This window comes from Schistocerca gregaria, chromosome 4, assembly GCF_023897955.1.
Source record: "Schistocerca gregaria isolate iqSchGreg1 chromosome 4, iqSchGreg1.2, whole genome shotgun sequence".
NCBI classification, from domain to species: domain Eukaryota; kingdom Metazoa; phylum Arthropoda; class Insecta; order Orthoptera; family Acrididae; genus Schistocerca; species Schistocerca gregaria.
This window is the reverse complement of record NC_064923.1, coordinates 385043487-385059119: the sequence shown is the minus strand read 5'-3', so window position 1 is coordinate 385059119 and position 15633 is coordinate 385043487. Positions and strand designations below refer to the sequence as shown.

The following is a 15633-nucleotide window of genomic DNA, read 5'->3' as shown; positions in this document are numbered from 1 at the left end:
TTTCTTTAATTGCATTTCGGAAAATCCAGGAGCTGCTGGCAAAATAAATCTTTATCGAATATATAGGTTTCGATCATGTGATCAATAGGAGGTGTGACAAAATTATTTACAGCAGTCCATACGACAACATATTTACTGTGCCATTTACTACATTTAAAAACATGCTGCTTTACTGCTGTCAGTAGTAAAACGTAATATACGTGACACAGTAGATACGTTACTATAATTGGCTTACACAGACAGATTCATCATTCTGTATGGAGTGTACTCTGCATCCTCACAAGCACATGAATGGTCGGATCCGATTGTTACAGTGTACGATCGTTAATTAACTAAACGGTATATTTCATTTACCAACTCTACATCGCAGCGAGAAGAGAAACCAATTATTTGATGTAAGAATACGGTAATAGTGTTGTTCTGCTACACACAGTAAAGTCAAATAAATATCCGGGAGGAACGTTGAAAAGCGACATTTAATAGAAGGACCACTTAGGGTCGATTGCAGGAAAGTCGAATGATCGACCTTGGTTTATTGTGAAAATTGATAGAAAGTATTTGATGCACACTCCTTTATAGAAAGGAGTGTGCATCAAATACTTGTGCGATCCATTCAAGAGTACTGGTAAAGTGTTTTCGATATTCATCAGATCGGATTAACGGAAGACGTCGAAGCAATTCAAAGGCATGCTGCTAGGATTGTTACCAGTTGGTGCTGCCAAAACGCCAGTATTATGGAATTTCTCCGTGAACGCAAATGAGAAATCATGGAGGAAAGAGAACGCTTTCATCATGAAACGATATTACGGAAATTAAGAGACTGTGCATTCGAAACAGACCGCAGAAAGATTCTATTGTTGTAAAAATACCTAGTCAGTCCCAGAATTAAAAACTGAGGAAAATTGAGACGACAGCTCCAATGCCTTAACCGCTCTACTCAGAAATGTTTCAAACGGCTCTAAGTACTGTGGGACTTAGAATCTGAGGTCATAGTCCTCTAGACTTAGAACTACTCAAACCTAATTAACCTAAGGGCTAACACACATCCATGCCCAAGGCAGGATTCGAACCTGTGACCGTAGCAGCTGCGCTGTTCCGAACTGAAGCGCCTAGAACTGCTCGACCACAGCGGACGGCCAACCGCTCTATTCGTATACACTCTTCTCCCACTTGAACGATCGTACGACCATGCGAAACTGTCAGAAAACTCCTTCTTTAGCATGTTGCACATTGCGGACCCCGCAATAGCTTCAGTGCCGGTTATGTTGGCCTATTTTTGCGAGTTTGTGCACTCTGTTCTTTTGTGGTAGGTTCATATTAATAATAACAAGGCTCGTCAGCTGCAACGATTTTATCCAGCAAAGAGTTGTCCACATTTTGCATTTTAGTCAATTCGCAGCAGTCATCCACGCGTCATGATCTTTGTTCGGGAGTCAAGGTGTCAGGGAAAATTTTTGCACTCACTTTTCTGTTCTTCAGAACATCTCGATTTAGAGATGATGCTCTGTTGATGTTTATGGCACAACGTGGTCCACAAACTATGACCTTACGTCTAGCGATAACATTGTTTCTAAACAACTTACAGTTCCAGTCTTTTGTTTACAGTTCCAGCTGCCACCGTAGTCACTACGCTGTTGTCGTTTAGACGGCTAGAATGAAATCATTGTCGAAACTCTTTGTACGGCAAAGTACATCTCGCATAAAGACCGTGAGGAAAAGATAAGGGAAATGAGGGCTAGCACTAATGCATTTAAATAGTGGTTCATCTCAAGATCCACTTGCGAGTGGAGCAGGTACAGGTGTGACTAGCAGCTCACATAGTTCCCTCCTCAATGCACCATATGGTGACTTACGGATGTAGATAAAGACGTAGATGTGGATCGTATTTTGTTATTGCCAACAATGAGGCAAGATATCATCTACTTTACGGTAAATGATGACAGCCAAAACAGTTGCAGGATAAAGATTTATTGAAATTTTTGACCATGGTTTCGGTATATCTAAATATACCTTCATCAGAAGTAAAATACTCTAAAATAATATCCTGCAATGGAGAATCATAAAACAGTTGTGCCAAAGCCGTCGTCAGTAGTCAAAACATCATCTCCAGTTATAGAATATAATTAAGGACAGAGGGTCGATGCGAACACTGCATCAGTACTTCGCCTATGAACTAACGTGGAGAAGGTGTGAAAGCCCTAGGCAGGATATGATTTAAGTGTATTTTACTTCTGATGAAGGTATATTTAGATATACCGAAACCGTGATCCAGAATTTTTATAAATCGTTATCCTGCAACAGTTTTGGCTGTCATCATTTACCGTGAAGAATTTCAACAGTTGCTGTTTCAGCCATGTTCAAAATCATGAAATCTTCTACTTCGCTTGTCGCCACAGCAAATATCTTCCCATGCAGGGTCCTGTAAACGATTTATCGATGCCTGATGATAAGATGTTCGAATGTGGTCGGAACGATTTATTTCATCAGCGGCCCATCATGGTTCTGAAATCGACTATTTGTCCTAAAGAGCTGTGAGTAACCACTTGCTCGAACTGTACTACCTCTTCTGTAACTGACGCCTGTCGTTTCAGGCAAACCGGATCCTCCGAGCAACTGCACGCTGGTGAACCAAACGTCGACGTCGCTGCAGCTGGAGTGCCTGGAGGGCTTCGACGGCGGGCAGCCTCAGATTTTCGAGCTGCTGGTGGAGGACGCGATGTCGGGCCGCCGCCTGGCCAACCTGTCGTCCCGCTGGCCGGTGTTCGGCGTGGCGGGCCTGCCTGCTGGCCAGGAGCTGCGGCTCACCGTCGCCGCCGTCAACAGCCGAGGCCGCTCCGCGCCCGTCGCTCTGGACGCTTTCACGCTCAAGGCCGCCGAGCTACGCACAGGTATTGTCGACAGTATAAGACTACCTGTTCCTGTACGATTATCCGCCCATCCGTGGAATTTGATGGTGCGAGCCCCTTGTCAGCTCAACGTCTGGAACAGCCTGGGTCCCTCCGCTTTTGTCGAAGAATTGTAGGTTTGAATGAGGAGACTCAGCGTATGTAAGTGCGAGAGGAGGACTAGGATATTAGTGTTTAACATCCAGTCGACCATGAGGTCGTTAGACACGAAACACAACTTCGGATAAAGGGTGGACGGGGAACGCAATCGGCCGTGCCCTTTCAAAGGAACCATCGCGCCATATGTCTCAAGTAAATTAGGGAAATAACGAAAAATCTAAATCATTTTGGCTGGATGCGGATTTGAACCGTCATCCTCCGGAATTCGGTTCGAGTGTGCTAACAACTGCGGCACCTTGCTCAGTAAGTGCGGAAGGGTCCAGGGGAGTCTGAGAACGAAAATGTTAGTAACTCAACTGGGAAGTGGTGGGCTTGTGGGAAAATTTGATCTTGAGCTCAATTAGCATGGTATCGAAGATGCGAATTACGGCACGAGGAAAAGTTAACGAGCCTTTTTCGTAGCTGATGGATTAATGTTGGATGATGCTCAAGATATTTCGGAGTGTCTTATACATATGTTTCTAAGCGGAGAAGATTAGTCTCATTTTTGAAAATTCCGATTTAGAGGAACCCATTTCTGATGCATATGTGATGGCAGTGAGCTTCCATTAGACAATTTCCAGGACCATTTGGGCTTATCTAAGACCCACAACTATATCATAGATCATGGTCGACACTTCATTTGTGGCTACATCAGACGGCTACCTAGAAAAGCGGCTCCTGAACGAGACGAAATCACCTTTATTGATCTGAAATACTTGCTACATATTGTTAATGCGTACCGCACTAGCATCTTTAATATCTGCCTCTATCAGTTCACTTGTCAGCTTTTGTTGCACAATTTCTAACATGTTTGAAGAGGAATGGAAAATATTTTAGTAGGTAGTAGTATAGACTAATTCGAAAAAAAAAATTCTGTATTACATGTGTCCATTTTTGTTAGTTACGGGGACCGCTGCTGGAAAGTAACTGAAACGTTCAACTACTGAATGTGTTAAGCTAAGGCAAATGATTCAGTTCAAAGTTGATTTTCATAAATTCCACCACCGACTTCAAAGCACTTTCGAATTTGCTTGACAGCACACTTCCGAGGTAATTTAGGCGTTCTTTTACTAAGGCAACAGTGATCATGATCCGAATGATCAATTCTTTCCTCTACCTTTCCTTTCCTTTCCTTGTAGCCTTCGTTTTACAATCCACCCCACGGATACAAATCTAAAGATGTAAGTTCAGGAAATCTCGATTGTCAACTAACAAAACCATTTTAGTTAATCCACTTAACGGGGTTGTTAGGTTAAAAAAATTGTTCAAATGGCTCTGAGCACTATGGGACTTAACATCTGAGGTCATCAGTCCACTAGAACTTAGTACTACCTAAACCAAACCAACCCAAGTACAGGACACACATCCATGCCCGACGGAGGATTCGAACCTGCGACCGTAGCGGTCACGCGGTTCCAGACTGTAGCGCCTAGACCCGTTTGGCCACTCCGGCCGGCTTTTAGGTTCAGATTAGTGTTACCTGATGACTACAATATGCAGGAACCAAGTTATGCTGAGACAATATACCCATCATTGTAGAGGAATTGGTCTGAAATCTGTTAGAGATTAAAGAAATCGTCTTCTATTGTCACCATCGTCAATATTCAATATTCCTCCTCGAACATAGTATTTTGTTGTAGGAGTCATGAGATACAGAGACGTATTTGCAGATATGTTAAATGGAACAGTAGCAGATTATATACTGGGATCCGTGAGAACACTTCATGAATGTGTTTCCAGAAATTAACGGTTTTCATGATATTGCCATTTATTCATGCTACAAATCCTAACCAATTGTTGTGGGTGATTTGATCTTCAGTCTAATGACAGGCGTGATGCAGCCTCCAACAGCAGTCCGTCATGTGAAAACCTCTTTGCCTCTGCAAAACATATGCAACCTACTTCGGTTTGAACCAGCAGTTTCTCATTCCTTTGCAATTATCTTCCCCATTACAAAGCTGGCTGTTCCGTAACGTCTTGGGATGTGTCATGTCAAAAGGTCCCTTCTGTAACTCAGGTTATGTCATTAATTTAATTTCTCTCCAGTTCAGTTTAACACCTCCTCATTAACTATCCGATATTTTGTCATCAGCATTCTGACCAGTTTGAGGCACCACAACATGACTTCCTCTCCTATCACAACCTCTTGGTCTCTCAGTAGCACGTAGACCCATTCAGTTATTTAGTGAACATATACTTTCGGTCTCCCTCTGCATTTCTTCACTTTAAACTCCCTGTAGTACCATAGGGTCTATTCCCTGGCCGGACGGTGTGGCCAAGCGGTTCTAGGCGCTTCAGTCTGGAACCGTGCCACCGCTACGGTGGCAGGTTCGAATCTTGCCTCGGGCATGGATGTGTGTGATGTCCTTGAGTTAGTTAGGTATAGGTAGTTCTACGTCCAAGGGTACTGATAACCTCAGATGTTAAGTCCCATGGTGCTCAGAGCCATTTGACTATTTCTATTCCCTAAAGTCGCTACTCACACCCTATCATCTTATCCTTTCTTACAATTTATCCTGATGTCCATGATTAATTTCCGTGCAGTTCTTTATTCCATTTGTACAGTCTCTTCAACTTCATTCTTTTTTGCGGGGGAACTCCTCCTTGCATTATCTTGACTGCTTTTGGTATCCTCCTAGCTTTGTACACCATACGGAGTTTTGCTTCAAAAGTGCAGAACTGCTTGACTTCCTCTACTTCGTAGTTAATGTAAAGCACATTACCAGTCTCCGATTCTCCTTTATCCGCTATCGGTCCGATTCTCCAAGGTTCACAAGCACAGGGGTATATGTTGAATAACATTAATCCTTAAGTGACATAATTTTGAGTAAAATCAACGCCACTCCTTCAGACAACGTCACAGGGTTTGTCGATCCTAGAATTTGATACTAAGACAAAATTAAAGTAATTACTCCGCATGTAGGAACATTGAAATAACCATTTCTCCTTCATATGTGCGTGAAGCTGGGAATTATGGGCTCTAATACGTGATACAACAGCGACGCGGGGTAGCCGAGTGGTCAGGGGGGAGGGGGGAGGGGTCTTGTCACGGACCGGGCGGCTGTTCCCGCCGCAGGTTCGAGTCCTCCCTCTGGCATGGGGATTAAGTAGTGCCTAAGCTTAGGGATTGATGACCTTAGTAGTTTGGTCCCATGAGACCTTACCACAAATTTCCAATGAGTGGTGCAACACGAAATATTCTTTGCCCGAGTGGTTTACGGAGTATGTATATGTATATGAACGCAAATTAAATTAGTTGTCTGTCTGGAAAAAGCCCAGCTAAATGTTGTCGAAACGTCCAAATTAGTCGAGAACTGCTAATGCTGTATTCGTAGCAATATTCGTGTCTCAGTCCAGCCTCATTCCTTGAGAGTTATTTTATACAAATGAGTAGAAATTTTCTCAATTTTTCCGAGCAAGCTAAGAAGCATATCTTATGTATCGCTAACATAGGGGTAACACAGGCCGAATTAACTGTTTAAAAGGAGTCATTTTGCACATCAAGTAGTAACATCTCTATCGAATTGTTGTATCGGACGTTCATGGCTATCACTAAATTTTCAGATTAGCCCCTCGGAATGTGCTAATACATTATGTATGGCTATCAAAAGATATGTCAGACAACTTTTGCATCAGCACTGGTGCACTTTATATTCTGACTGGCATATGTTTGAGATGGTCACACATTGCGTTGCAGCATTAAATTTGGTTTGCTCGACGATTTTATGTTGGTCGAAATGTCAGTGAATTGTGTTTCCAATGGATAAAAAATTAATTGAAACATCATGTAATAAGAAGAGAAAATTGTACAAAATGGTCGAAATCAGCGACATTGTGTAACTGATTTTATGTTATAGTTTTTATCCACCGAGAAGAGTTATTAAAGAATCTAGAAGGTAACGTTTAAAGTCGGAAAGTAATACTTTCTCAAAGAAAACCGAAACAATATGGGGTATAACTAGAAAAGGAACTGGGAAATATATGAAGAAAGTAGGTCATTCAGTGACCCCAGATAATCAGATGACTCATGGCAGCAAACATGAGGCAGTTAGCGTTAACAACCCTGTCCTCAACATACTAGTAGATTCGGAGTAGTGAGCGCAAAAGCAAGTCCATAGCACTAAACACTAAAATCAGTGGCACATAAGTTCAGTGAATTTTCTATTAGTATATTCCCTGAGAAATCATGAAAATAATTAATAATTACAAAACTAAAATTCACATGGAGTTAATAATATTTAGAAAATAAATTAAAAGTGTATCATTGCGACCCAGTTATTGTACTCATCTACTAATGTAAGTTATCTTTCCTAACAGTGTAACGTCAAACCATTGTTAACTTCTCACGTAATGGAAGACATCGGAACATCTATTAGCAAGCATCAACCTCTTTCACTGTTAATGTGTCTCTCAAAAGGTTTGGAAAAGGTAATATACTTAGAAAAGCTTGCTCATTCCTGAAACTATGATGTTGTGATCAGTAAGTAGCTCCCCAATGAAGATGCAGTGAAACATTTCAGCTATCCTTTAATACAATACGTGAATGACAGAGACTTACAGGGAGTTTTTGTGACCTGTTTAAGCCATAAGATTGGGGAAGTATAGCATTTCACTTAAGGAACGTAAACATCATGGCATTGAGGTAGAGTGGTTCATACCATTTTTAACTAACAAGAATCAAAAGGTCATACTGGGTAGCATATGCAGAACACAAAATACTACTAGTTTGCAGAGTACAATTTTGTATCTACCCTTATTCTTTATTTTTTAAATCACCTTCTCGTGTTCACAGATAAAATAGAAACAGTTCTGTTTGATGATGTAAGCACCATATTCAGGCTCAACAAAAATGTAACAATAGTTGGAACAACAAAAGGACAAATCAGAAAATTTATGTATCGGTTCTTCATAAATTATCAATCACTTCACGTACAAGAAAATGCAGATCACTCGGTCCAGTATATGGAAGAACGCATCATCATCATCAACAATAATAGTGACAGAAGGCAGGAGTACACGAAAGTGTCTTAAATATTATTTGATTTGAATACTGAACAGACATTGGACTGAAAACCACATATTACAGGTCTTCTATACATCTTTAATTCAGTAAAATCTGTTTTTCGTGATATTACTGATTTTATTTTTAAAACGATGAGAACACTGGCTTACTTTGTACACTTATATTCTATAAGGTCTGCATCGTCAATATTGTCGTTAGCCATTTGGCATCTACACCTGCATAAAGGCCTGTATTAAGCCATTCCATGCATTGAAGTCTTTATCTATACAAAGGTATATTGCTCCTGCTTGTTTTTAAAGTTATCTACGAACCATCCGTTAGGGCTTTGTTCCATTTCTTCCTTATTTTACGAAACCCAAAAGGAGTCCTACCTTCTACTCGTTTGAGTAAACAATTAGATCATCTACATTTCCACTTTGATAACATGATGTCTTCATCCTGTACTGCCTAATCCATTTTCTTTTCTCGCCTTGTGTCTAGTAGTTTCCAGCAAACATTTTTGAATTTCCAGCTAAGTAATTCTCAAACGTGAATGGTGTCTACATGGTCACACAAAAGCGAGCAATAAGCATAATATGTGGCGTTCACTTACAGTCATTTTCTAGGTACCTACTCAAAGAGCTGCTCATAGTAACTGCACCTTCACACTACGAGGGTTGGAACTTTAATAATGGCAACTATTTATTTACAGTTCGTACAAAATAGATACGTGTTTGGAAGTTGTACTGACCTTCGATGTAGTCACCTGCATATGGAAGTCGTAGGATACTCTTAGCAGTGCCAGTTGTATTGACAGTTCGAGCGGCGCGGCTATTGCCCGACGAATTTGTAGCAGCTCTGAAGCGAATGTCGTGAAGAGTTTCCTTCAGTTTAGAAATCGAGTTGAACTTAGGAAGACTTAAGGTAGGGGAGTGCAATAGGTGGTACAGCACTTAGCAGCCCCATGAGTCAAACAAATCAGTAACAGCTTGCACTGTACGTGCTTGAGCATTGTCCTGCAAAATGTTGGTCATGTCCTGCAGAAAGTGTCATCACTTCAGCCTCCATGCTGTTCAATTTTGGAACACAACCTATGATCAGCTTAGAGACAGAAGTGATGACAGTTTCTGCAGGACCTCACCATAAGTAATCTGCCGGTCGCTGTGACCGAGCGGTTCTACGAGCTTCAGTCCGGAACCGCGCTGCTGCAACGGTCGCAGGTTCGGATCCAGTCCCGGGCATGGTTGTATGTGATACATTAGATAGGTTTAAGTAGTTCATAGTCGAGGGGACTGATGACCTCAGATGTTAAGTCCCATAGTGCTAAGAGACATTTGAACCATAAGTAATCTATCGAAATTTGAGAAAGATCGTGATGTCCATACCTGCCGCACTAAAGTAAAAAATAACCTTTATTACACTTTATTTAAGCTGTGGTGACTCATAGAGGAATTTACTATACGGCAATAAAAAGGTTTAGTCATTAGCCCAGTAACGTAATATGTTTGGTAAGTAGGAAAGCAAGATTTAAAATTAACCTGACAGTATTTCTTCTGAACAGGTCTTTCAGTTCCACGGACGAAAATTTATGTGAAAATCGTGGTCTGGAACATTTAGTTACATAAAAGCCCGGTGTTCGACATGTATGAAAGAAGAGACACTACGCAGAATGCGCTGCTGTGATGCATGTTTCTAAATTGAAGGTGTAAGGGCCAAAGGAAAGGGAAGGGAGAGAAATATTGACGTCAGCTGCATCGGGACTTCAACCGCAATCAGCAGCGACGAGTGCAAATGTGCATTTGACCGGAATTCGAAGCCGGCATCGTCTCTTGTTTATCGGACAGTTGCGTTAGCCACTGTGCCACTCGGACAGAGGCGTTGTCGCACTTGCATGGGCTATGGTGACACCGCTCTCGGCTCATGCAGATTCTCACAAAGTGTCACCTATTGACAGTCCCCGTACATGTCCTCCACGCTCGCTAATTCGACATTCCCGCAGGAGGTCGGATGTACTTGTGCATCTGCACTGAAACTAGCGGATTGATTGCCCAACCAGGCCAGTCAGTTACATGAATGCAAGGTGTGAGTGCGGATGTGTAATTGCGTTCGACCTCCTGTGGGAATCCCGAAGTAGCGAGCATGGACGACATGACAAGCACTGCGGATAGGTGGCGCGAGATAGGAGTGTACCTGTAGATTAGAGAGCCTGTATAGGGAGAGAGTGGTCATCGGACGATACGGAAGCCATTTTTCTGCCACACTGCGGATGGGACTTTTGAGTGGCCAGTAGTGTAGTAGTTGAGTACACACTCACCGAATCAAAAGCACAAGACAATATGGCGAAATCATTCGTTAAATGCCTTTGTTTATATGAATAATGTGTTATAATAATTTTCACACAGGCAATTTACAGGTCTGTTTTCTAATTTAGCTATGTATATTGCAAGTTGTTTTACATGTAGTAAAAAGAAAAAACGACTTACTTCGCATAGATAAGAGTACTTGGTTGGTTTCCACAAGGCTCCTGTTTGATTTATGTCAGCCCTGTTGACTGCGACTGCCCACTGCTTTCGTCTTTCTTCATTGCGTGGATATGCTAACTTGCGAAATCCACCTCTATTGTAACAACCAAATGCAGCACAACCTGGCATCGTTTACGAACGTCTGCATATGTCAAAAACAATACTGTACAATTACTAACGTGTCTACGTCAAACATGTAGGCCTACCGACTTAATCACAAAACGCTTCATTATTACAACTCGTATTTAAGTTCGCAAAGGCTAATTACGTACTAAAAACGATATGCAACTAAATCGAACATGCATGCACAACGCATAACAAGTCTCTCAATAATTCAAATACCTTTTATTCGTTTCCAAAAGTCCTCTAAACTTCCATTCAAAAGCACGGCGAACCTAGGAAGCGAGAGAGACGTTTGGCGCAATTTTTCTGCCAAAGCTAATCAACCAATCGCGGGCAACTTCACCTATGGCCACTCTCTCCCTCTACAGGCTCTCTAGTGTGGATCGGCTGAGAGAGGTGACGAGACAGTCCGCGCAGCTGAGATGATTAGTCTGTTCTGGTGAGGCAGTGCCTAAAGCAACTATCTAGTAAGCAGGAGATACCAGTTCCACACAAATTTTCACTCACAGCTGATTCCGCATAAAGTGCCGATGCAGATGACGTCCATAGTTCCATTTCCTTTCCTTTGTCCCTCCTCCACCTTCAATTTAAATAACATTTGGTTGTAATTGTAGCTGAGTGACCAGACCTGAAAAGAGCTCATTAATGTTAATACAAATCATGTTAAAGTTAACTATGTATTCGTGTCCTGTTAACTAAGTAGTTCTGCCGCCATTTCGATAAAAAAAAGTTGGTCAAATGATGTTTTGATTGTGTAACCTGCTGCCTAACATGAATAGTTCAAATGTTCAAATGTGTGAAAGCTTATGGGACTTAACTGCTAAGGTCATCAGTCCCTACGCTTAAACAATACTGAACCTAAATAATCCTAAGGACAAACACACACACCAATGCCCGAGGGAGGACTCGATCCTCCGCCGGGACCAGCCGCACAGTCCATGGCTGTAGGGCCTGAGACCGCTCGGCTAATCCAGCGTGGCTAACATGAACAGTCCATGTCTCACTGCCACGAGACAAAGCTGGTAATACTGATCGTCTGATTTCCCTCGAAACACATTGGTAGTCCTAATTTAGCTTTTTAAAACAAAATTTATTTTTCCTACAGGACATTTACTGTTGTACGTACTTGTTATGCTTGTACTTGGAACTGTACTCGTACAGTCCTTGACGAAAGAGTAATATAGGCTGCCACTGATTGACGATGTCAGTGCTCTTCATGTGGCAGTCACGGATGCTGGATATGATGCTGATTATCTGTCCTGTCTGCACAAGCGTGGCTGTTAGAATGGCAGACAGACGATTCTGTAGCCTGAGGCCGATGTCAGGGCTTTCTGCTATGTTGGGGCCGTTGCTGGTAGCCTGGATCCTGATCGACTGCCTAGCCCACCTGCGTGTAGGACCTTATCATACGAAGGGCTAGTGCATGATGGAGAAGCTAGGGAAGGCACGGACAATGCAGTTGGTACTGGCGTGATGCCGCTGCTGAAGGCCGTGCTGCTGGGCACGTGTTCCACGTGTCCAGATGTCGGTACTGGGCTGGGTGTACGGCGTTGCTGGGCCCTGCTGCAGGTCGCCGGTCGTCGCTGGAGCTGACGCCGGTGCTGGCGGCGCTGCTGGCGCTGGTGCTGGTGCTGCTGCTGCTGGCCGTGCTGTCTGCCGCCTGCGCCGTCTACCTGCGCGTCCAGAGGTCCAGGGACCGCGCCGCGGCCAGGCCCAAGGACCTCGCCGTCAAGGACAAGCGCCTGCTCGACAAGGACGACAAAAACCCTGACGTCGTTCCCTCCGCCAGTGGTAAGACATGCTCCTCTTCTCAGAGTAACCCAACTCCAAACTGACGTGATCTCATCATTGTTGAACCTATGACACAAGTTTTAAGGAGTGGAAACACCACCGGAGAAAACAGATCTTAGAATACATCAAGGCACGTTATTACTTACACTTGTTATAAATGAAGACACTGCTAGATGAAAGAGCTGTCCGATAAATAGCACAATGTTGCGGAGGAGGCCAAACCACATCACTGCCACAGCATCCTGACTTATATTTTTTCTGATTTCATTAGAGTACTACGGAAGAATAACGGGTATTCTTAAAAGCTACTGCTGTTTCCTTCAGGTATACTTCACCAATACAGTCTACCCTCTAATGGATTTAACGGTGGAGTAAATTGATACTCTAGGCTCGCTTTCATAATCGATAAAACAAATGAATGGTAAATTACGTTTCCTTTTCATGTAATATGCATTCACAAATTAATATACACACATCAAAAATGTTTGGCATCATCCCGGTTCCCAGAATCTTGAAGATAGACGTTGACTGTGAATATTGTATCACAGACACAGCCATTTGTACTGTTCAGAGGTGTTACTGAACCCGCCCAGCGATCTAAACAACCATGCAAGAATAGTTCCAATTTGACGGAGAGGGTCCAACAGCCAAACAGTTCCAATCATTTCACCAGGAAGGAAGTATACGGCTCGTGTTATCTCTTTTTCAACCATGCGGTCAATACCGCGGTTCGATCGCGTCCGCAGTGTTTCTTTGTGCCAGGAAGTGTGCAAGGGAAGTGTCCAGGTGTCTCGGAGTGAACCAAAGTGATGTTGTTCGGACGTGGAGAAGATACGGACAGACAGCAACTGTCGATGACATGCCTTACTCTAACCTCCCAAGGGCTACTACTGCAGTGGATGACCGCTACCACTGGGTTATGCCTTGGAGAAAACTTGACGTCCACGCCTCAATGCTCAATAACGCTTTTCGTGCAGCCACAGGACGTCGTGTTATGACGAAAACTGTGCGAAATAGGCTGCATGATGCACAACTTCACTCCCGACGTCCATGGCGAGGTCCATGTTCGTAACCACGACACCATGCAGCGCGCTACAGATGGACCGAACAATATGCCGAGTGACCGCCCAGGATTGGCATCACGTTCTCTTCGCCAATCACTGTCGCTTTTACCTTCAGCCAGCCTATGGTCGGAGACGTGTGTGGAGAAAACCTGGTCAGATTAGACGCCTTAGAAACACTCTCTAACGAGTGCAGAAAGGCGGATGATCTGTGCAGTTTTCGATTGGCATTATGTTGGGTCGACATACACCGCTAGTGGTCATGGAAGGTAACGGCTGCACGATACGTGAATGCCTTCATGGATAACAATTCCCCCCCCCCCCCCCCCCCATCCTGAATGACTTCCTGCATGCTAATGACATCGCTCGACTAGAATTGTCAGCATGTTCTCCAGACAAGAACCGTACCTAACATGCTAGGGATAAATTTAAAAGTGCTGTTTATGGATGGCTTGACCCACCAACCACCCTGTGTGATCTACAACGAGTCACTGTTAAGGAGTGGCACAATCTGGACCAACAGAACCTTGATGAACTAGTGTATACTACATTACGACGAATACTGGACTGGGTGTTAGAGGTACCAGTCTGTATAGTAATCTGAATCACCACCCCTGAAGGTGTCGCTGTACGGTGGTACGAAATGTGTGGCTTTCATGAGCAATAAAGAGGACAGTAATGATCTTTATGTTGATCTCTACTCCAATTTTGTGCACAGGTTTGGGAACTCTCGAAATCGAGGTGATGCAATCATACAGTCAATTTTATGTTTCTAAGTTTGATACTTATATGTTGTATACAATATTTGAGTGGTTATTTTATCGAAATAACGTCGAACGTGTCTGTTTACTGGATACGTATACATTATTAATTTAAACGTCCGCCCCGGTAGCTGAGTGGTGCCGGCACGGTAGCTCAGCGTGTTCGGTCAGAGGGTTAGCTGCCCTCTGTAATAAAAAACTGAGTGAATGGATCAGTAACGAACTTCAATGGGCGTCAGGTGACGTCCGCCACGAACTATTGAAACGAACAATAACGAACAAAATGAGATTACAAAAAAAAAAAGTGGTCATCGCGACAGACTGTCAATCCAAAGGGCCCGGATTCGATTCCCGCTTGGTCGGAGATTTTCTCCAACCAGGGATTGGGTGTTGTGTTGTCCTAATCATCATCATTTCATCCCCATCGACGCGCAAGTCGCCGAAGTGGCGTCAAATCGAAAGACTTGCACCAGCGAACGGTCTACACGACGGGAGGCCCTCGACTCACGACATTTCATTTTCTTTAATTTTAACGTTAATGAACATTTTTTACTTGCAGTTCTGCTCATGAAACTACACTAAATAACTAGTGTTTCTTCTATACAACAGTGCAGTGACTATGTTATTACGAATTAAGATTCAGTGTTCATTTGGACATACATGCATGTCCAAAGCATTGTATCATAATACAGAATAACACTGGCACTGCAATATTCTAATTATCCGCCGACTCTAGACAAACTACTTTAGGGCAAAATGTCTCAAAAACATGGTGGCCCGCAATTACGTACCCTCAGGCTCAGCGCTGAAATATTAGAAGGGGCTGGGATACGTACTTGCCGCATTGCAAGCCAGCTACTGTTGGGTCTATAGTATACAATATGAATATACACATGAATCGAATGGTCGAAGGTTCCTATCACTCGACAATTGCGAATTTTTGATGTAACATATAAATTTATAAATGAAAGATTGCAATTAAATAAAATCTGCTGGTCCTATTTTTAACGACTTTAAATGATGAGTATGATAGCAGAAGTACGTTTAAGAATGCCGTTTACTACTGCAAAACACTTACTGTTGTTAATGGTCCAGCAATTAAACAAAATATAAGTTGAATAGCAGGGAAACAATAGATCCCTACTGGACGTAATTAGGTATCAATAACAACGTATCTCGCAAGACATTCACTTCTAAAGGCATACTACGTCTTTACTGCAGAAGCCACAAAAGTCTCCGAATTGCTCAAGTCGGCACTACGAAATATTTCTATCTCACTCGACCACGCGCAAACTGATCAACACTCTCCAAGTATTTTCCAAGACC

At 42.9% G+C, this 15633-nt stretch overlaps 1 protein-coding gene across 1 annotated transcript in view; it reads left to right on the top strand.

Moving 5' to 3' along the window:
- LOC126266972 (hemicentin-2-like) overlaps positions 1–15633 on the top strand; it is an 852087-nt gene that overhangs the window by 779440 nt on the left and 57014 nt on the right. Inside the window, exons 12-13 of the mRNA XM_049971700.1 lie at positions 2592–2888; positions 12264–12485. Of these exons, the coding sequence (XP_049827657.1) occupies positions 2592–2888; positions 12264–12485 (519 nt within the window). The remainder of the gene's footprint in view (positions 1–2591; positions 2889–12263; positions 12486–15633) is intronic.